The 23971-nt window shown below is 43.4% G+C and overlaps 1 protein-coding gene across 1 annotated transcript; it reads left to right on the top strand.

Moving 5' to 3' along the window:
- The first annotated feature begins 22909 nt into the window (after window positions 1–22909).
- Window positions 22910–23662, top strand: LOC130366711 (olfactory receptor 5V1-like). Its single transcript, XM_056569033.1, has one exon. It carries the CDS (start codon window positions 22910–22912, stop codon window positions 23660–23662), a length of 753 nt encoding a protein of 250 aa, XP_056425008.1.
- The last annotated feature ends 309 nt before the right edge of the window (window positions 23663–23971 follow it).

The following is a 23971-nucleotide window of genomic DNA, read 5'->3' as shown; positions in this document are numbered from 1 at the left end:
GAGCAGCATAGCAATATAAAGCACATTTACTAACATTTTTGGGGTTTAATCGCACACACAGTGGGGGAGATTTATCAAAACCTGTGCAGAGGAAAACTTGCCCAGTTGCCCATAGCAACCAATCAGATTGCTTCTTTCATTTTTCACAGGCCTTCATAAAAATGAAAGCAGCAAGCTGATTGGTTGCTATGGGCAACTGGGAAAGTTTTCCTCTGCACAGGTTTTGATAAATCTCCCCCAGTATACCTACTGGTTGTAGGATAAAAGCGCAATAAAAAGACTGCATTAAACAGGCATTAACCATCTAAAGTGTTTGTAGGTATATATTCTTGATTTATTTTAACACACAGTATATCTATGTGGTTGTAAAATAACAGCGCAATAACAACGGTATGGATTAAACACATATTAGTCATCTATACATCTATATAACATCTGTACAATTGCATTCTTGGTTTAATTGCACACACAGTACACCTACCTGATTGTAAGATAACAACGCAGTTTAAAGCGCTGAATTGCTAGTAGGTAAGTGAAAATTCAGCCCAAAAAGGTCAAAATTACCTCAAAATATTTTGTAATACAGAAAACATATGTCTGATAGAGAAATTGCTGTACAGGGGGTGGATAAACCACCCCTGCCATGTCTTTTGCCAGTAAGAATGTTAATGGCAGTACCAGCACCAGTACAGGTGGCAGCAGTAGCCAGGTTCCTAGTGGTAGTAGTAGCAGCCCTGTCAGCTGATGAAAGTTCTCACTGTCTTCCAGGGGTTGTTGGGATTCAGAAGATAGTATGAGCCTTGTGAACTGTTTTACTCCTTTGAGGTATTCCTAGGAGAAGAAAGAAGAGTCTGACGTTAAAATTGTAAAACGGTTTCCAGTGGACACCTCATCATTTACAGTTAAATGGCGCAGTGGAAACATCCATCCTAGATGGTCTTTTCTGTCATCTCTGTCTTTGCTCCCCCCCCCACTACTTTTAAGCAGAAGGATAGGATTAGCCACAAGGAGGAGTTGTGTCCCGGTCAGCCTTTGGAGTGTGTTGCTGAGATGGTGTAGGGGGAAGCAGTGACCAAGCATAGCAGTAGTGGGACTGTGTCACGATTCGGCTTACAGGTTGTGGATCCACTGTGTCAGCGAGGGATTGGCGTGGGCCGTGCTGGTGGACCGGTTCTAAGAGGTGGTGTTCACCAGAGGCCGCCGCAAAGCGGGATGGTCTTGCTGCGGCAGTAGCAACCAGGTCGTATCCACTAGCAACGGCTCAACCTCGCTGACTGCTGAGAAGGCGTGGGACAGAAGGACTAGGCAGAGGCAAGGTCAGACGTAGCAGAAGGTCGGGGCAGGCGGCAAGGTTCGTAGTCAATATGGATAGCAGGAGATCAGGTAACACAGGCTTGGACAACACTAAACGCTTTCACTGGCACAAGGCAACAAGATCCGGCGAGGGAGTGCAGGGGAAGTGAGGTATTATAGCCAGGGAGCAGGTGGAAGCCAATTAAGCTAATTGGGCCAGGCACCAATCATTGGTGCACTGGCCCTTTAAGTCTCAGAGAGCTGGCGCGCGCGCGCCCTAGAGAGCGGAGCCGTGCGCGCCAGCACATGACAGCCAGGGACCGGGACGGGTAAGTGACTTGGGATGCGATTCGCGAGCGGGCGCGTCCCGCTGTGCGAATCGCATTCCCGCCGGCAATGTCAGTGCAGCGCTCCCGGTCAGCGGGTCTGACCGGGGCGCTGCAGGGAGAGAGACGCCGTGAGCGCTTCAGGGAGGAGCAGGGACCCGGAGCTCTCGGCGTAACAGTACCCCCCCTTTAGGTCTCCCCCTTTCTTTGTCCGGCAACTGCTTCCCATGGGATGAGGACATCGGGAGTGATTGAAGGGTTTCCTCAAAGGCAGGCCGTACAGCAGGAGTGGGAATGGGGAGGGAGGGCAGGGGGTGAAGCATGGCATGGGACAGGGTGTCACCAGGACGGGGGCCATGAGGAGGCAAGGCACAGTCCAGATAAGCCTTGGGGGGACCAGGTGTACGAGGAGGCACTGAGGCTTGCCTGACGGGACTGGGAGGGGGGGAGAGGCATTTCTTATGGCAAGCAGAGTCCCAGTTCTTGATCTCCCCGGTGGTCCAGTCAAGGGTGGGAGAATGAAGCTGGAGCCATGGCAGACCGAGGAGGACCTCAGAGGTGCAGTTGGGAAGGACGAAAAATTCAATCATTTCGTGATGGGGTCCAATGCACATTAAGAGGGGTTTTGTGCGGTAACGCACGGTGCAATCCAATCTAACTCCGTTGACCGCGGAAATGTAGAGCGGCTTGACGAGACGGGTCACTGGGATGCAGAATTTATTCACTAAAGAATCCAGAATAAAATTCCCAGAGGCCCCAGAGTCCAAGCCGGCCACGGCTGAGAGGGAGGAGTTGGCAGAAGGAGAAATCCGCACGGGCACCGTGAGACGTGGAGAAGCAGACTTTGAACCAAGAGACGCCACACCCACGTGAGCTGGGTGCGTGCGTGCGTTTCCTAGACGTGGAGAACGAATAGGGCAATCCACCAAGAAATGCTCGGTACTGGCACAGTACAGACAAAGATTTTCTTCCCTACGGCGATTCCTCTCTTCCTGGGTCAGGCGAGACCGATCCACTTGCATGGCCTCCTCGGCGGGAGGCCCAGGCGTAGATTGCAAAGGATACTGTGGGAGAGGTGCCCAGAGATCTAAGTCTTTTTCCTGGCGGAGCTCCTGATGTCTCTCGGAAAAACGCATGTCAATGCGGGTGGCCAAATGGATAAGTTCTTGCAGGTTGGCAGGAATCTCTCGTGCGGCCAGCACATCCTTGATGTTACTGGATAGGCCTTTTTTAAAGGTCGCTCAGAGAGCCTCGTACGAAATTGGATGGCGTACTCGCCTACTGAAGAATTACCCTGGACCAGGTTCAGCAGGGCAGTCTCGGCAGAAGAAGCTCGGGCTGGTTCCTCGAAGACACTACGGACTTCAGCGAAGAAGGACTGGACTGTGGCTGTGGCAGGATCATTGCGGTCCCAGAGCGGTGTAGCCCAAGACAAGGCCTTTCCTGAAAGAAGGCTCACTACGAACGCCACCTTAGACCGTTCTGTAGGAAACAAGTCCGACAACATCTCCATATGCAGGGAACATTGAGACAAAAATCCACGGCAGAGTCTAGAGTCCCCATCAAATTTGTCCGGCAGGGACAAGCGGAGGCTAGGAGCGGCCACTCGCTGCGGAGGAGGTGCAGGAGCTGGCGGAGGAGATGGTTGCTGCTGTAGCAGAGGCAGAAGTTGCTGTAACATGGCGGTCAACTGCGACAGCTGCGGTCCTTGTTGGGCAATCTGCTGTGATTGCTGAGCGACCACCGTGGGAAGGTCAGCGAGACTTGGCAGCGGCACCTCAGCGGGATCCATGGCCGGATCTACTGTCACGATTCGGCTTACAGGTTGTGGATCCACTGTGTCAGCGAGGGATTGGACCGTGCTGGTGGACCGGTTCTAAGAGGCTACTGGTGTTCACCAGAGGCCGCCGCAAAGCGGGATGGTCTTGCTGCGGCAGTAGCAACCAGGTCGTATCCACTAGCAACGGCTCAACCTCGCTGACTGCTGAGAAGGCGTGAGACAGAAGGACTAGGCAGAGGCAAGGTCAGACGTAGCAGAAGGTCGGGGCAGGCGGCAAGGTTCGTAGTCAATATGGATAGCAGGAGATCAGGTAACACAGGCTTGGACAACACTAAACGCTTTCACTGGCACAAGGCAACAAGATCCGGCGAGGGAGTGCAGGGGAAGTGATGTGATATAGCCAGGGAGCAGGTGGAAGCCAATTAAGCTAATTGGGCCAGGCACCAATCATTGGTGCACTGGCCCTTTCAGTCTCAGAGAGCTGGCGCGCGCGCGCCCTAGAGAGCGGAGCCGCGCGCGCCAGCACATGACAGCCAGGGACCGGGACGGGTAAGTGACTTGGGATGCGCTTCGCGAGCGGGCGCGTCCCGCTGTGCGAATCGCATCCCCGCCAGCAATGTCAGTGCAGCGCTCCCGGTCAGCGGGTCTGACCGGGGCGCTGCAGGGAGAGAGACGCCGTGAGCGCTCCGGGGAGGAGCAGGGACCCGAAGCGCTCGGCGTAACAGACTGGTGGCAGTAGATGGGGTGGGGATACCGTAAAGCATCATGGTGGATGTGCTGAGGGGAAGCAAGGAGGCCACGATCACAAAAAAAGTTCTTACTAAGAGGAGTGGTGGGGATGATGAAGAGGCTTTTAGAGAGGAAGATGTCAGCAGGCCCGTTGATTTGAGCAGCTCAGGCGTGGTGACGGTGACACTGGTGCTAGATCTGAATACTTGAGAAAAAATTTCTAGAACAGGGGCACAGTCAGGTGGGGATGTACCTAGCACATAATGGCATCCTGCCGTGTGGAAATTCTTTACTATGTTATCAGACGCAGGAAACCAGGCACAATGCCATCTCTGCAGAAAAAAGTAAGGCACAGACAGGGTCCGACTTTAGGAATTTGGCCTCTACATAATTCCCAAGAAGAATCCCAAGGCCTGGCTACAAGTATCAGTAGTCTACCAAGCTTGCTGTCGATTGGCTACAGCTACCACTACTAAGTCCATCAAGGCATATTGACACTTAAAGGCATATTGTGTGCATGAGGAAAGAGATAAGTATTGTATAACCATACTCTCAGACCCTCAGTAAAAAGCCAGAATGGGATTTTTTTTTTTTTTTTTTTTTTTTTTTACCTTTAAAGAAGGAGGATACATTTTATTCTTATAGGGACATGCCTCACAGCCAGCTCAACATGGCTGTCCAAACACCTGCTGGACGGGGGTCCACTTTCTGCTCCCCACTGAGTCAATGCTCCACTCCCTCTCCCTGTGCTACCCATGCAAGAGGAAGGAGCAGTAGCAGCCTCTTCATGTTGGAGTACCTAATTATAACAAAGTTTTTAAATCTGGTTTTTCTACCTTACATGAATTGGGATGCACTGCTACTACCCTGTTTCCCCGAAAATACACCCTATCTGAAAATAAGCCCTAGCTGGATTATCAGGGTGGGCTGCAATATAAGCCCTACCCCGAAAATTAGACCTAGGGCCAGGGGTACTCAACTGGTGGACTGCGGTCCAGATCCGGACCGTGGCCGCCAGTAATGTAGCAGTGTGGAGGATGGTGGGCTGAAGGAGTGAGGAGGATGGGGGGGGCTGCGGGAGTGTGCAGGATGGGGGCTGTGGAAGGATGGGGGGCTGTATAGCAGTGGGGAGGGTGGGAGGATGGGGGGCTGTATAGCAGTGTGGAGGATGGGGGGCTGTGGGAGGATGGGGGCTGTATAGCAGTGTGAAGGATGGGGGGGCTATAGCAGTGTGGAAGATGGGGGTGCTGCATCCTCTTACAGCCCCCCATCCTCCACACTCCCACAGCCCCCCATCCTCCACAGCCCCCAATCCTCCCCACTGCTACAGCCCCCCATCCTCCCACAGCCCCCCATCCTCCACACTGCTACAGCCCCCCATCCTCCCACAGCCCCCCATCCTCCCCACTCCCACAGCCCCCATCTTCCACACTCCTGCAGCCCCCCCATGAATAAATAAGCCCTACCCTGAAAATAAGCCCTAGTATGTTTTTTGTGACTAAAATTAATATAAGACCCGGTCTTATTTTCGGAGAAACACGGTACCAGCCAGGCCCACACATCGACAATCTGTTATGATTCCAAAAAAGAAAGATTTATTTCATAATTTTTTAACTAGCTCAGTGTGTAACTGTAAGTTACCATGGTTTACCGCATGCCACCATAACTAATAGCCACTTTAAAACCACTTGAATACATTCCCAGCCAGGCGCATAACTATAAAGGTACCAGTTGCACTGGGGCCCTGATGCCTAAGGGGGCCCCAAAACACATCTGCCCTATAAGAGACCAGTAGTATATTTGGCATATGGGGCCCTGGTGCAGAATTTGCATCGAGGCCCAGAAGCTACAAGCTACACCTCTGTTACCAGCAGTGCCATACATGTGTTTTGAGGCCTACATTATTGCCGGTTCACCAAGAACCTGTTTGCCGTGAACAAATATTTTCCAAAAGTTCAGCTAGTTATTTTAACACCTTAATATGTACATCCTGGTCACACTTCGGGTTTATGAAGAGTGCTGACAACCAGTGTGCTCCAGATCTGGTAAGTACTGGCTGCTATTACCCCTAATGCTGGACATTGGAGTGATGGCATTGGTCAGTGTTTGCAATAGAAAGATTATATGTAATTGTTCCCTATCACTATCATTAAAACATGTTATTAAATGTGAATGAGCGCCATCCCTAATAAAAGTATAAGTCACTCCCCTATTTCATTTTTAAAATAAAATAATTTAAACATAAACATATGTGGTATCGCACATGCATACACATATGTACAAACTATTAACATCTTAAGGACATTAGGCATGCCTTTTTGCCCTAGTCTTGCTCCTGTTGTATGAAGTGCGCTCAGGACCCACGCTGCGATCAAAGTCTAAAGTGTTAATGCCGGGCATCTGTCTGATCAGCGATGCCCAGCAATAACCCATTAGACTTTGATTGCAGTGTCTAAAACAAGAAATGTACTCTTTGGTAGATCAGATGAGCTAAGAGGATGGCAAGAGGGCCCTTACCTGCCTCTTAACTTTCCAATCAGCACTGAAATGCTTCAGGAAGTCATGGTTGGCAGAAGCAATGGAGCGCCGATAACACTGATCAGTGCTGCTCCATGGAGAAACATTGTTCAGTGTATGCAACCAGAAAATTCTCCCGTGGGGACTTAAAAATAATGAAAAAAGGTAAAAAATAATGTTAGCATCTTTATTCCATAAAAAAAATAAAAAAAAATAATGTAAACAAAAATTAATATAAACATATATGATATTGCCTAGCGTAATTGTCCAAACTAATAAAAAAAAAAATAAATAACACTTATTAATTAACATAAAAAAATGCCAAAGTCCAGGATTGCATATTTTTGGTCACTTCATATACCAGAAAAAATGAATAAAAAGCGATTAAAAGTCCCATCAAAACAAAAATGGCACCAATAAAGGTCACGGTGCAAAAAATGAGCCCTCAGACATCGCCATGTACGGAAAAATAAAACAGTTATAGGTGCTATAACTAGGTCTGCACCGATAATCTGCACATCGCATACCCGGCTGCAAGAACCAGGAGAACGACAATTGGGTGAGCGGTACGCTGTACCACCTACGTTCTTCATGGACCTATTATACACACACATTTTGTAAGCATGGTCATTTTCATACAAAAAGTTATAATTTTTTACAAGTAGAAACATACAATAAAACCTTTATAAATTAAGTATCGTTGTAATCGTATGGACCTACAGAATAAATATAAGGTGTCATTTTTACTGAAAACTTCACTGCTAAGAAACAGAAGCCCCCAAAAGTTGCAATATGGCATTTCATTTTTTCAGTTTTGCCCCACAATTTTTTTTTCTTTTGCTGTAGATTTGTGATTAAATGAGTGATGTCATTACAAAGTACAATTTGTGGTGCAAAAAAACAAGCCTCATATGGGTCTGTAGGTGGAAAATTGAAAGTTGATAATTGAAAGTTTTGGCTATTCAAAGATGAGGAGGAAAAAAATTAAAGTACAAAAAGAAATCTGATGTCCTTAAAGGAAAACTGTCAGCCTGATCCTCCACCCTAAACCCAAAACACTGGGTTATAGAGTTGTTGACCAGGAGTGCACAGAGGGATCAATTACTAAATTTGATCCACTGTTTAAGGCGATATGGGCGTTCAAAGGTCCGTTGTTCAGTCCAGTGGTGGTGGGCCCCGCTGGCTAGCTAGCTGCCTCTGCCTCCATCGGTCAGCCCAAAATACTGCCCCACAATTTGCATATTCATTATCTTCAACTCCATGTCCTAGTGACGTGGAGTCACCACTCTTGTGAGCGCTGGGCTCTGTCGGCCGAGCGCATGCGCCTGAAGATTGCGTACAGCTCTCATGTCCTGATGACGTAAGAGCTCTACCTGCTGCGACCCCTCTGCACGGTATCACTGTACATGCGCCGCAATGACAGAGCGCATCACTCACGTGATCAGTGACTCCATGTCACCAGGACGTAGAGTCAAAGATAATGAAGAAAGGTAATGTGTAGATAATGTGTAGTCCTCTGTCAGTGTGGTGTTATCTCAGTAGATCTGGGAAAAATAAAAAGGATGGGGGGCTCACACTATATAATATATACCGAGGTACTTGTGATACAAATACCCTACGTGCCGATAGATACAATACAATAAAAAAGAGGAAACAGACAGACCTCTAGGTATATATAGGTCATGAAATGGATTTCTGTGCAAATGTGGGCTAGGTAATGTGAGTGCAAATGTGGTGTGGAAAAATTGACATAAAATCATAAACAATATAATAAAAAAAAAAATAAAAAAAAAAAAAATATATATATATATATATATATATATATTGTAAAAAAATATATAATGTAAAAAAAAAAATATATATATATATATATATATATATATATATATATAATGTAAAAAAAATAGAATCAATGGGTGATATAAAATAGGTGAGTGGTGAATATGTGAGAGGTGAAGAGATATCAAAATGTATAATTTAAATATATAATTACAAAATCTACTATACACCAGTGAATGGTGTATAGTAGATAACACTATAGAGGACAGTGCACTGTTACAAATGGATCTGGATAGGTTAGAGGTTTGGGCTGGGAAGTGGCAGATGAGGATCAACACTGATAAATGTAAGGTAATGCACATGGGGAGGAAAAATCCGGGCTGGGATTATGTATTAAATGGGAGAACACTGACCTGGGAAAGGACTTGGGAGTCTTAGTTAACCCCTTAAGGACCCGGGGTTTTTCAATTTTTGCACTTTCGTTTTTATCTCCTTACCTTTAAAAAATCATAACTCTTTCAATTTTGCACCTAAAAATCCATATGATGGCTTATTGTTTGCACCACCAATTCTACTTTGTAATGACATCAGTCATTTTACCCAAAAATCTATGGCGAAACGGGAAAAAAATCATTGTGAGACAAAATTGAAAAAAAAAAACGCCATTATGTAATCTTGGGGGCTTCTGTTTCTATGCCGTATATTTTTCGGTGAAAATTACACATTCTCTTTCTTCTGTAGGTCCATTCGATTAAAATGATACCCTACTTATATCGGTTTGATTTTGTCGTACTTCTGAAAAAAATCATGACTTCATGCAGGAAAATGTATACATTTAAAATTGTCATCTTCTGACCCCTATAATTTTTTTAATTTTTCCGCATATGGGGCGGTATGAGGGCTCATTTTTTGCGCTGTGATCTGAAGTTTTTATCGGTACCATTTTTGTATTGTATTTTATTCATTTTTTCATGATATAAAAAGTGAAAAGTAAAAAAATTATTTTTATAATTCGGACATTTCCGCATGCGGGGATACCACATAAATGTATTTTTATTTACACAGTTTTTTTTTTTAACCCCTTAAGGACGCAGGACGTAAATGTACGTCCTGGTGAGTTGGTACTTAACGCACCAGGACTTACATTTACGTCCAAGCTGTTTTATGCCACAGAGGAACCCAACAGCGTTATTCTGTGAAGATGCCTGCTGTTTTCTAACAGCAGGCATCTTCACACAATGCCTAGGGGGGACTTAATCACCTTCTGTAACGGCGATCGCCGTGATTGGACAGAACATTCATACTGTCTTATCAAGGCGATCTGGGGACATTGCGACCCCCCCCCCCCCCCGATGACCCCACAGTGGATAAAATCGCGGTAATTGGAGCTGCCCGACACAGCTCCAATCACCGCTCACTAAAGGAGGGAGGTGGAAGGATAGCCACCCCCTCCGATCGTTGCGAATGGCCGGCCCAGACCGCAGCGCTCTGCGGTGTTTGAATATCTCCTCCCCGCGCTTTGCCCGCTCACTCGAGTCCGGGCACAGCGCGGGGAAGGAGTTCAGCGGCGGCTGCGGAGGGTACCTGAGGATCTGCGGGTCAGCGGTGGCGATCAGCGGCGGCGATCAGCGGGAGACTGGGCGGTGCGCGGCGGAGCCTGGAGGAGACCATCTGCTCTGTGCGGCAGCTCTCCCCGAGCACAGCGCGGTAAAGAAGATTTGCGGCGGCTGCGGCGGGTACCTCTTAGCGGCGATTCCCGGCGGGAGATCGGGCAGCGAGTGGTGGAGCCCGACGGAGCCCATCTGCTCTGTGCGGCAGCTCGTTGGTAAGTGAGGGTGAGCTGTAGAGCAGGCAGGGACAGTTAGTGTACAGGGCTGTTCTGCACCTTCACTGCTCTGTGGGTCTGTGTGACCCATCAGAGCATTTGCAGTAGCAGCCTGCACCCATATTTTTGGTGGGTGCAGGGTTTTTTGTAATTTTCTCTTTTTTTTTTTTTCTTTTTTCTTTCTTTTTTTTTTTTCTTTGCTTTTTTTCCCTTTTTTTTTTGCTTTTTCTTTTCTTGCAGCTTTTTTTTCTTCTTTTTTGCGGTCCGTGTCAACAGTCGCAGTTCTGCACTGTGTGGCCAGACCACACCCTACTGTTGTGCAAGCACTACACTACAATACACTATTACACTATTCACAAATAAAGTTAGTGAAAACACTACATTTACACACACGCACACTTACACCCCCCGAATCGCCCCCTGTCCCATCCCGTCCCCCCAAAAAAAATTATAATGTCCCGAAGAGGGTCCATGTTTTCGGCGGAGGAGGCATACGCCATGCTTGGCTCTGACTCCGAATCCGTCAGTGATGGGGAAGAGGAAGACCCTTCCTTCCTTTTTTCTTCCTCTTCCTCATCATCCAGTGAAGATGAACCCCCCAGGCGGCGGCGCCGCCAGGGAGGCTCCCCAAACTAGTAGCCTTTCCCCCCGTACGGTGTTCCCTGTCCACCGTACAAGTTTCCCTGGCCCCCCTATAGGTGACCCCCGTCTGGACCCCAGTTCCAGACGATTATGCGCCACTGATTCCTGGGTTTTCTGGCCGCCCAGGAATCCAAATTGACACCACAGGCCTCACTGAAATGGACTTTTTACGTTTTTTTTTCGGTGAGGACTTTGTCAATTTGATGGTGGCGCAAACAAACTTGTATGCCGAACAGTTTGTGGCCCAGCATCCCAATGCTTTTTTGGCTAGGCCCGACAGATGGACCCCCACCAATGCAGCTGAGATTAGGACATTTTGGGGCCTCATGCTGCATATGGGCCTGGTCAAAAAGGCGTCTATTAGACAATACTGGAGTGAGGATGTTCTGTATCACATTCCCCTCTACAGTATGGCCATGACACGGCCACGCTTTGAGGCAATCCTCAAATGTTTGCATTATGTTGATAATGCAAAGTGCCTGTCCCGAAATGATCCCACATATGACCGCCTATTCAAAATCGGTCATAAATCATTTCAACAAAAAATTTGCAGAGGCATATGTCCCCCAAAAGCAGGTGGCCATTGACGAGTCCCTTATTAGCTTCAAAGGTAGACTCCATTTCCGTCAGTACATTCCCAGTAAAAGGGCAAGGTATGGCGTAAAATTATACAAGCTCTGTGAGAGTACCTCAGGGTACACTTACAGATTTAGGGTGTACGAAGGGAAGGATTCCCGCATTGAACCCCCAGAATGCCCCCCCATTCTGGGAGTTAGCGGGAAAATTGTGTGGGAACTGATGTACCCACTGCTTGATAAATATTACCACTTATATGTGGATAACTTTTATACAGGCATCCCCCTCTTCAAGTCTCTTTCCGCCAGAGCCACTGCTGCTTGTGGCACTGTGCGGAAAAGTCACCGAGGCCTTCCAACAAATCTACCACCAATCCCTAGGGGTGAATATAGGTCCGTTACTAGTGAAAATCTTCTGTTGGTCAGATATAAGGACAAGAGGGATGTCCTTATGCTGACCACCATTCACGGTAATGGTAGCACCCCTGTCACTGTACGAGGTACCGCTAATACGGTCCTCAAACCGGATTGTGTCCTGGGGTGCAATCAGTATATGGGAGGAGTTGATCTCTCAGATCAAGTCCTCACCCCATATAACGCCATGCGCAAAACCAGAAGATGGTACAAAAAAATAACGTTGTACATGGTCCAGACGGCATTGTACAACACTTTTGTACTATTCCGCAGCGCAGGCAACGCTGGGACATTCCTGCAGTACCAGGAGGTAGTGATCAAGACCCTGATCTTTGGTGACCAGTAAGGAGTGGGCCCAAGTACCTCTGGAACTGTAGGCCCGTGTATCGTACCAGGACAACATTTTCCAGGAGAGGTCCCCCCCACTGGAGAAAAGGGACGGTCCCAGAAAAGATGCCGAGTTTGTGCTAAAAAAGGGAAAAGAAACGACTCCATTTTCCAGTGTGACACCTGTCCTGAAAAACCAGGCCTCTGAATCAAAGAATGCTTCAAGGCGTATCACACGTCTGTGGAGTATTTATGACTTACCCCATTTTTATTCTTCCCCAAATTTAAGTGCGTTGCACACGAGCCATGCGGCGTTGTACACCAATTTTTTGTTCTTTTCCAATGCATTGGTGACGTTGTACAGGAGCCTGGGACCGTGGCTATGTACAGCACTTTTCCAAAGCATTGGCAACACAGGGACATTCCAGTCCCTGGTTGTAATAATCCCCCAAAAGTCCCAAGAACGTTGATCCAGGGATTTATTCTGATTGCCATATTTGGAGTCAGGAAGGAATTTTTTCCCCTGGAGGCAAATTGGCATCCGCCTCAAGGTTTTTTTTGCCTTCCTCTGGATCAACACAGTAGGGCAGTGTTTCCCAACCAGGTTGCCCACAGCTTTTGCAAAACTATAACTCCCAACATGCTTGGAGTCACAGTTTTGCCACAGCTGGAGGCACCCAGGTTGGGAAACACTGACATAGGCGGAGATTTACTAACTGCAGTGTTTTGGTACACGGCATGTAAGTAAAACTCTGCAACTATCAGCCACCCCTATGCAAATCACTAATTTAAAGGGGTATTACGGGGTCTGGAAGGTTATTTTAACCTATTTTCATCTTATCCCCTATCCAAAGGATAGGGGATAAGATGAATGATCGCAGGGGTCCCGCCGCTAGGGACCCCTGCGATCTTGGCGCAGTGCCCGGCATAGTTTGTAACCGCTGCTTCCGGGAAGGGGCGTGGCACTGATCTGGCCCCCTCCATTCACTTCCATGGAAGGGGGCGTGACTGCCGGGTGCAACTTCCCAGATGGCCGTCACGCCCCCCTCCCATAGAAATTAATGGAGGAGGCCTGACGTGACGTCAGTGTCACGCCCCGTCCCAGAAGCAGCTGCAGCAAACTATGCCAAGGGCTGTGCCAAGATCGCAGGGGTCCACAGCGGCGCAACCCCGGCGATCATTCATCTTATCCCCTATCCTTTGGATAGGGGATAATATGGAAATAGGTTAAAATAACCTACCAGACCTTGGAATACCCCTTTAAGCCACAAATGTGCATGGCGCTCTCTCACTCCTGAGTCCTGTTGCATGTGCTTGGCAACAGTTTAGGACCACATATGAGGTATTTCTGTCCACGGGAGAAATTGCTTCACAATTTTGGGGGGGCTTTTTCTACTTTTACCTTTTGTGAAAACAAAAATTGGGGGCTATACCAGCATACTTTTACGTTTCACAAGAGGTAAAAGAAGAAAAAGACCCCCCCAAATTTGTAAAACATTTTCTCCCCAGGACAGAAATACCCCATATGTGTATGTAAAGTGCTCAGCGGGTTGCCAACAAGGCTCAGGAATGAGAGCACACCATGTGCATTTTAGGCCTAAATTGGTAATTTTTACAGGATTGGCTAATAGTTGTAGCATTTCTGACATGAACTACCCCAAATAAAACACCCACATGTGACCCCATTTTGGAAACTACACCCCTCAAGGAATGTAACAATGGGTACAGTGAGCATTAAGACCTTACAGGTGTCTGACAGATTTTTGGAACAGCGGCAGTGAAAATAAAAAAAAAATAACTTTTTCCGCTAACCTGTTGCTGTAGCTCCAAATTTTTCATTATCACAAGGGAGAAAAAGAGTAAAAGCACCCCAAAATTTGAAATACAATTTCTCCCAATTATGGAAATACCCCATATGCCGATGTAAAGTGCTCTGCTGGTGCACTACAGGTCTCAAAAGGAAAGGAGCACCACTGGGCTTTTTGGATAGTGGATTTAGCTGGAATGGAGGCATGTTCTGTTTGCAAGGCCCCCATTATGCCAGGGCAGTGGAAACCCCCCACAAGTGACTCGGGTGAAATGGGGCTATAGATTTTGGGGGGCTTTTTCTCCTATTACCCCTTGTGAAAATGAAAAATTTGGAGTAACACCATCATTTTAGTGTTAAAAATCCAATTTTTCACTTTTATGACATACTGTTCAAAAAACCTGTGAGCAGTTAAGTCTAACTTTACCCTTTGTTACGTTCCCCAAGGGGTCTACTTTCCAAAATGGTATTCCATGCATTTTAGGTAAAATTTTTTTTTTTTACATATGCCAAAGTCATGAAACCCCTGTGGGGTATTAAGGTTCACTATACCCCTTGTTACATTCCCCAAGGGGTCTAGTTTCCAAAATGGTATGCCATGTGGGTTTTCTTTTCTGCCCTGGCACCATAGGGGCTTCCTAAATGCGGCAGGCCCTCAGAGCAAAATTTGCTTCCAAAAAGCCAAATGTGACTACTCCTCTTCTGAGACCTGTAGTGCGCCAGCAGAGCACTTTTCACCCCCATATGGGGTGTTTTCTGAATCGGGAGAAATTGGGCTTCAAATTTTGGGGGGTATTTTCTGCTATTACCCTTTTAAAAAATGTAAAATTTTTGGGAAAACAAGCATTTTAGGTAAAAAAAATATATATTTTTTTTTACATTTGCAAAACTCATGAAACACCTGTGGGGTATTAAGGCTCACTTTATCCCATGTTACATTCCCCGAGGGGTCTAGTTTCCAAAATGGTATGCCATGTGTTTTTTTTTGTTTTTTTTTTTGCTGTTTTGGCACCCTAGGGGCTTCCTAAAGGTGAAATGTCCCCCAAAAAACATTTCAGAAAAATGTTCTCTCCAAAATCCCCTTGTAGCTCCTTCCCTTCTGAGCCCTCTACTGCGCCCGCCGAACAATTAACATAGACATATGAGGTATGTGCTTACTCGAGAGAAATTGGGCTACAAATATAAGTAAAAATTTTCTCCTTTTACCACTTGCAAAAATTAAAAAATTGGGTCTACAAGAACATTCGAGTGTAAAAAATGAATATTTTGAATTTTCTCCTTCACTTTGCTGCTATTCCTGTGAAACACCTAAAGGGTTAAAACACTGACTGAATGTCATTTTGAATACTTTGGGGGGTGTAGTTTTTATAATGGGGTCATTTGTGGGGTATTTCTAATATGAAGACCCTTGAAATCCACTTCAAACCTGAAATGGTCCTTGAAAAATATTGCATTTGAAAATTTGGTGAAAAATTGGAAAATTGCTGCTGAACTTTGAAGCCCTCTGGTGTCTTCCAAAAGTAAAAACTCATAAATGTTATTATGCAAACATAAAGTAGACATATTGTATATGTGAACCAAAATTTTTTTTTATTTTGAATATCCATTTTCCTTACAAGCAGAGAGCTTCAAAGTTAGAAAAATGCTAAATTTTCATTTTTTTCATCAAATTTTGGGATTTGTCCCCAAGAAAGGATGCAAGTTACCACAAATTTTACCACTATGTTAAAGTAGAATATGTCACGAAAAAACAATCTCGGAATCAGAATGATAAGTAAAAGCATCAGAGTTATTAATGCTTAAAGTGACAGTGGTCAGAATTGCAAAAAACGGGTCCTTAATGTGAAAAAGTCCTTAAGGGGTTAAATGGGAAAAGGGGGGTGATTCAAACTCTTATTATGGGAGGAGTTAAATTATCTTTATTGCCTTTTTGTTCACTTTTTTTTTTTGCAGTGTTATAGCTCCCATAGGGGGCTATAACACTGCACACACTGATCTCTTATACTGATCATTGTTCTCCCACAGGGAGCTATAACACTGCACACACTGATCTTTTACATTGATCAGTGATTTCTCATAGGAAACCAGTGATCAATGATTCTGCCACTTGGCTGCTCATGCCTGGATCTCAGGCACTGAGCAGTCAGTCGACGATCGGACACCAGGAGGCAAGGTAGGAGACTCTCCTCGTGTCCCAGAGCTGTTCGGGATGCCGCAATTTCGCGGCGGACATCCCAAACAGCCCCCTGAGCTAATCGGCAGTGATTTACTTTCACTTTAGACACTGCATTCAATTTTGAACGTTGCGTCTAAAGGGTTAATAGCGTGCCGCACCGCGATCATTGCCACGCGCTATTAGCCACGGGTCCCGGGCCAGGCTCGACCCGCGTTGTAGAAAGGGAAAGGACTCAGGACGTACCGATACATCCTTGGTCCTTAATAGGTTAATAGTAAATTTTGCTGTAGTGACCAGTGTCGGGTAGCTGCTGCCAAGGCAAATAAAATCATTTGGTGCATCAATAGGGGCATAGATTCCCACGACAAGGAAATAATTCTACCGCTGTACAAATCACTAGTTAGACCACACATAGAATACTGTGTACAGTACTGGGCACCAGTGTACAAGAAAGATATAATGGAGCTGGATGGGGTTCAAAGAAGGGCAACCAGAGTAATACAGGGAATGGGATGACTACAGTACCCAGAAAGATTATCATAATTAGGGCTATTTAGTTTAGAAAAAAGAAGGCTTAGGGGCGACCTAATAACTATGTATAAATATATCAGGGGACCGTACAGTGATCTCTCTCATAATCTATTTATATCCAGGACTGTATCTATAACAAGGGGGCATCCTCTACGTCTAGAGGAAAGAAGGTTTCAACACCAGCACAGACGGGGGTTCTTTACTGTAAGAGCAATGAGACTGTGGAATTTTCTGCCTGAGGAGGTGGTCTGTAAAAGAGTTCAAAAGGGGTCTGGATCCATTTTTGGAGAGTACTAACATTGTTGGTTATATATACTAGATTTATAGGGACAGAACTTTTATCCAGGGATTTATTCTGATGCCATATTTGGAGTCGGGAAGGAATTTTTACCTCTAGTATGAGGGACTTTTTTTGCCTTCCTCTGGATCCACTCAGTAGGGACTCATTAGGGTTATAAGTTGAACTTGGTGGACTCTGCTCTTTTTTCAGCTATATGAACTATGTTACCATGTTGCGGTGTATTTTCTTACCCATTGAAGTCAATGGGTATCAAACTCGGTTGCAGAAAATTTTCAGTAAAATATGGTAAAATATGGCTATGCAGAGTTCACAATACTTTAAGGGTAGGGTCTACCTTTAAACCATTGTGAACGCTGCATAGCCATCTAGGGGGACATTTATCAAAGCATTTAGTAATTTTTGCTTAAAATTGTCTCAAAAAAAGTTGCACGTGCGCCTACGCTCTTTTTCCTGCGACTTTTTGCTTGTTCAGTGTCCTAAACAAAAAAAATAAAAATCTTGCTTACCAAAGCAAAAAGAGATTTTTGACTTGCAGTGGTCTGAGATTTATCAAGTGCAAAAGTTGTAAAAAAGTCGCATTGCATGAAAAAAGCTACAAAATTTACTCCAGCTCAGACATGGAGCAGAAAAAGCCACTACCAAAGCAAAAAAAAAAAGAAAAATAGCTTACATGAAAGAAATTTATCAACAGTCTTAAAGCAGTTGATAAATAAGTCGCACATAAGCAAAAAAAAATTGTAAGAAAAAAATAACTAAAAAAAGGAATACATAAGTAAACATTGATAAATGTCCCCCCTAAAGTGCAGTTACGTATATTTTCTGGATTTAAAGGCACACACAGTATTTTTACCTGGGTGTCACATGAATACACAGTTAAAACCGCTGAGAATTCAACTTGATTAGTGAGTGACAAATGACCCCAAAAAGATAAAAAATATATACAAAATTTTTTCAATAACAAAAAAAAGTATTTTAAAGGAATTGTTGGATGGGGTAAAGGACAGAACACCTCTGTCATAATCTGTGCCACTAAGAATGTTGGTGGCAGTACCAGCACCAGTACAGGAGTCAACGCTTCACTGCCATAGCTATCCTTCCAAGAAGCAGCTATAGCAGCAGCATGTTCACAATGGAGTACCTGATGACTAGAGTATTAACATCCAGCATTCCAACCTGACAGGAATCCTCAACAAACGTTAGGTTCACCACAAACAGCAAACAGGTTGAGGCCTACCTCAGCCGTGCCATTTCTCTGACAGACACGATGAGTCCAGACCCCATGGACTTCTGGATCACCAGGAAAAAAAATTGGCTAGAACTTGCCTAGTTTGCCCAGGGTGTTCAGTCTTGTCCACACTCTACTGTAGCTTCACAAAGAGAGTTTTTAACACCGGAGGCAGCGTCACTCCGAAGCAAACAATATTTTGAGTCAGCAACGTGGAAATACTCATGTTTGTTAAACTGAATCAGGCATGGATTAGTGAGGAATTTAACTCCTGTGGCAGATTCCAGTGATTAGACTACCATTAGTACTACCACTATCCCTGCTGTACGCTGACCACTACGACCCCACCAATCCACCACCTCTGCTGTCCCAGGTTATCTACAATTCCCACCAGTTTGCCATCTCCCACTGTCCTGTATGCTGGCTACAAGTCCCACCATCCGCCATCATCCTTGCTGTTGCTGGTACTACCAGCCAGGTCTACACATACACAGCTCATGATCCCTAAAAAAGGGACAATTTTTGGAATGCTTGGAAAAGTCCATTGTGTCTTCAGCCGGCATCAACCGAAATCCAGGGATACTTAATGCTGCTTTATTTGAGTGTTAAAAAGCCTGAAAATATCCACGAGAGCATTGAACAAGCTGTTAGTTACAAAACTACTTGAATACATTCCTTACAGTGTTATACACATGTGTAGGGGTTTATTTTATTGCCGGTTTGTGGAGAACAAGTTCAACGCGAACCAAACATTTTCCAAAAATTAGGCTAGCCCGACTAGCTGAACTTGTCAAAAATTCACTCATCTCTGCTCTACATTAACACAATAAATTTTATTTTAAGTTGCAGAAATCTATTTAACAAATATTCCATGTGTGAACATTCCCTTTATGTCAAAGTCTTTAATTGAAGTGACCCATATTTATTTTTCTTATTTTCTTACATTAACTTTTTATAAAAAAATTTTGGGGGGGAATTTATCAAAAGTTAGTAAGCAGTTTATTATTATTATTATTATTATTATTATTTTTATTATTATTATTATTATTATTATTATTAATAATAATAATAATAATAATAATATTGTCAGTTTATTTCTTGTTTAATATTTTCTCTTTGATATTCTGTAATATGATTTACGTAACAAATCCCTACAGATAATGTCCCAATAGAGACGTATTATACAGGAGCTGAGGGATTGGTTGTTGATCTGTCTCCGGACTCAGCAGGTATAAATACAGCTACAGAATGACTGGATGTAGATACATTATGAGATGCTTTGTATACTGTCTGGACTCATCTTCACTTATATTCATGTATTATCGCTGTCACTGCCTTATTGTAATAATATTGACTTGACATTGTTTAGAATGGAGCCACAAATGGACGCCCTACAGGAAAGAGCCAAGGTGAATATCGGGAAACACTTAGATCAGATGAATTCTTTATGGTTTTTATTGTTTCTCAGTAAGATGGAAAGTTACTTAATTTATTAAACATTAACTTTTTCTTATCCTAATTTAAATAAAAAATAAAGCAAAAATTTAAATGGATAAATAACCTAAGAATAGGATTTAAAGAGGTACTCCGGTGGAATTTTTTTTTTTTTTTAAATCAAGTTAAACAGGTTTGTAAATTACTTATATTTAAAAATCTTATTCCTTCCAGTATTTATGAGCTGCTGTATGCTCCACAGGAAATTATTTTCTTTTTGAATTTCTTTTCTGTCTGACCACAGTGCTCACTGCTGACACATCTGTCCATGTTGGGAACTGTACAGAGTAGGAGAAAATCCCTATGGCAAACCTATCCTCCTCTGGACAGTTCCTGACATGGATAGAGGTGGCAGCAGAGAGCAATTGTGGCCAGGCTGAAAGGAAATTCAGAAATAAAAGAACTTCCTCTGTAGTATACAGGAGCTGATAAGTACTGGAAGGACTAAGATTTTTATATAGAAGTAAATTTAAAAAAAAAAGTTTTCCACTGCAATATCCCCTTAAGACTTAATCTCATCCTTCAGGTATAGGGCTTATGGTTTCTACTGTAGAATAGGAGAAGAGAACATATATGTGTGCACTACTGTCCTGCAAATGGAAGAACCAATACTGAAGGTGAAGGGCGGTCACTCCAAATACTGATCAGATTTACATTTATCTTCCGTTTACTGTTTGCATTTTGTTCATTGATTAACCCCTTAAGGACCGTGCCATTTTTCATTTTTGCACTTTTGTTTTTTTCTCCTCACCTTTTAAAAATCAGAACATTTTCAATTTTCAACTAACAGACCCTTATGAGGGCTTCCCCCCCCCCCCACCAATTTAACCTTTTAATAACATCAATCATTTCACCACAAAATCTATGGCAAAAGCAGAAAATATATTTGTGGGCTAAAATCAAAATGAAAATTTAAAACGCAATTTTGTTACTTTAGGGTGCTTACGATTATACGCAGTGCACTTTTTGGTAAAAAATGACACCATATCTTTATTCTGTAGGTCCATACGGTCACAAAGATACCTAATTTATATAGTTTTTATTTCATTTTACTACAAAAAAATCGACATGCACCAAAATTAGTATGTTTAAAATTGTCCTCTTCTGACCCCTATATCTTTTTTTCCCCATATATGGAGATGTATGAGGGCTAATAAAAAGTCAAAAAAGAAACTCCCAAAAGAAAAAAAAATGGTATCAATAGAAGCTTCAGATCATGGCAATCTGAAGCTTCTATTGGTTCCAAATTTTTTTTCCTATGGGAGTTTCTTTTTTTACTTTTTATCAGTTTTTATTAGGGTATACAAAATGACCAAAAATATGGAAATTTTGAATTTTTCTATGTGTACACCATATATTTTTTATAGTTCGGACATTTGCATACCACATATGTTCATGTTTATTTTTGTTTACATATATATATATTTTTTTTTCAATGGGAAAAGGGGGTGATTTCAACTTTTATTAGGGAAGGGGTTAAATCACATTTACTAATTTTTTGTTACATTTTTTACACCGTTTTTTAGTCCCCATAGGGATTATTACATGCAATCTTCTGATTGCATGCACTGATCAATGCTATGCCAATAGCATTGCATTGATCAGTGTTTTCAGCGCTCTGCTCCTCCAGCCTGCTGAGCAGGCATGGAGAAGCAGATCGCTGATTGGACAGAGAGGAGGCCGGTAGGGACCCTTCCCCTGTCCTCTTAGCTGTTCGTGAAGCCACAATTTAACAATGGCGGTCCCGAACAGCCTGACTGAGCTGCCGGGAACCACTGACTTTCAACTTTGATCGCCACATCTAAGGGGTTAATGATGGGCATCACTGATCGGTGATGTCTGTCATTAGACACGGGTCCTGGCAGCTGATAGCCGCTGGGACCACAAGGCTATGACGTGGGGTCAGCCCGTGACCCCCCGTCACAGCAGGGGAGCGGGACCAGGCTGTGCAGGTACAAAACTGTGTAAATAAAAATAAACATATGTGGTATTACCGTGTGCGTAAATGTCCGAACTATAAAAATATATTGTTAATTATACCACAAAGTCAATGGCGTATGCATAAAAAAAATCCAAAGTCCAAAATAGCGTATCAAAAGCGTATCAAAAAGTCCAATCCCCAAAAAAATGGTACCCATAAAAACTTCAGATCACGGCAAAAAAATGGGCCCTCAGACCACCCCCAATGTGGAAAAATAAAAAAGTAATAAGGGTCAGAAAAGTACATTTTTAAACATATTAATTTTGGTGCATGTGGTTATGATTTTTTTCCAGAAGTATGACAAAATCAAACCTACATAAGTATAGTATCATTTTAATCATATGGATTTACAGAATAAAGAGAACGTGTCATTTTTACCAAAAAAATTTACTGTGTAGAAACGGAAGCCCTCAAAATTACAAAATGGTGTTTTTTCTTCAATTTTGTCGCACAATGATTTTTTATTTTTTTTTGTTTCGAAGTAGATTTTGGGGTAAAATAACTGATGTCCTTAAAAGTTAAGGAGAAAAAAACGAAAGTGGAAAACGGGAAAATGCTTGGTCCTTAAGGGGTTAATCTGGAAGTTGCCCGAGAATTTGAAGTTGTGTGAGTGCCCCAAATGCACCAAATTAGATACAATATAAAATCAAAAGAGATGGACTGGTTCCCAAGGATTGTTACTCATAGTGTTAAAGTATTTATTAAAAATAGTACATTTCAGTATAAAACAGATATAGACATGTATCATACTTACTAACTAAAGCTAATGTTTGTTTTCTACTGACTGATTGAAACATTCTATTTTTTATAATTATTTTAGGAATTCAACAGGCTGCAAAAATGTTAAAAAATTATAAGTAAAAAAAACATTTTTGATACAATGTAATGTAAAACTGAATAATTTCATGTGCAATATGGTATTAACATAATAATAATATTTAAATGATTACTTCAGAAATTACAAATATTTTTAATAATTGAGAATAAAATTGTTCTGCTATTTCTTCTGCTTCTTCCAGGTCAGACATCCAAATAATATCACCTCCATTTTTCTTCTTGGATTTTCAAATATACAAAACCTCAGAATCACAGTCTTTCCTCTTCTGGTTCTTATATACTGTGGGACCATTTTAGGGAACCTTCTCATAATAACCTTGTATTTAGTCAGTACACCCCTCCAGTCCCCCATGTACTTCTTCCTTACACAGTTATCATTGTGTGACCTCCTGGTGACCACAGACATCGTCCCCGTCCTTCTTCACACTGTACTGTATGGAGGGAGCTCTATGACCCTCATCGGCTGCATCATCCAGTTTTGTCTCTTTGCCATCTCAGAGTTTTCGGAATGTCTTCTGCTGTCGGTGATGTCTTATGATCGGTATCTGGCCATCTGTAGCCCCCTCAGGTATAATTCTGTCATGACTCATAGGTTTTGTGTGACGTCCGCAGGAATGATCTGGTTGGTGGCTTTTCTGGTGATGTCGGTCTACGCTATTTCTTTCACTAAGCTGTATTTCTGTGAACCACATGTTATTCACCATTTCTACTGTGATTTGGAGCCTATTCTGCTGCTCTCCTGCTCAAATACATCCATAATTCATAAGCAGAATATGGTCATTGGTGTTCTAACTGGATTTTGCCCCTTCATTGTAATTTTGATGTCTTATTTGTCCATCGTCATCACCATTCTAAAGATCCCATCCAATACTGGTAGACAGAAAGCTTTCTCCACCTGTAGCTCCCACCTCATTGTGGTCTCCATATTTTTTGGGACATTGATCGTGGTTTATATGTTTCCTATGAAAGGACAATCCCCGATCCTGAGTAAGGTCTTGTCTCTGATTTATACTGTGGTGATCCCCCTACTTAATCCTGTCATATACACCCTGAGGAACAAAGACTTTAATAAAGCTTTTCACAAGATTAAATGTATCTTCTAGATTTCATGGAGATGAAAGATTACTTGAGTAACAAGGAAGGTTTAGGGTTCTTGGGTTGGAAGATCTAAGGAAACTTTTCTGTTGCCTACCGGGTCTATGGTAGGGGTGACCTGCACCTGTATAGGGAGCGTGTGGTTGTGCTTGAGAAAATAAGGTCTATAAAGCTCCACGCCTTTATGCTTATCCACAAGTGGAGTTTCATGGACTTCATAAGCATATATTGTGAATATATTTTAGGGATACATTGTGCTGAAAATCTGTATGAATTCATGTATGCTTCTATAACTATTAAATAAGCTTGCAATTTAT

This window comes from Hyla sarda, chromosome 4 (assembly GCF_029499605.1).
Source record: "Hyla sarda isolate aHylSar1 chromosome 4, aHylSar1.hap1, whole genome shotgun sequence".
Taxonomy (NCBI): Eukaryota; Metazoa; Chordata; class Amphibia; order Anura; family Hylidae; genus Hyla; species Hyla sarda.
This window is presented reverse-complemented; position numbering and strand designations above follow the sequence as displayed.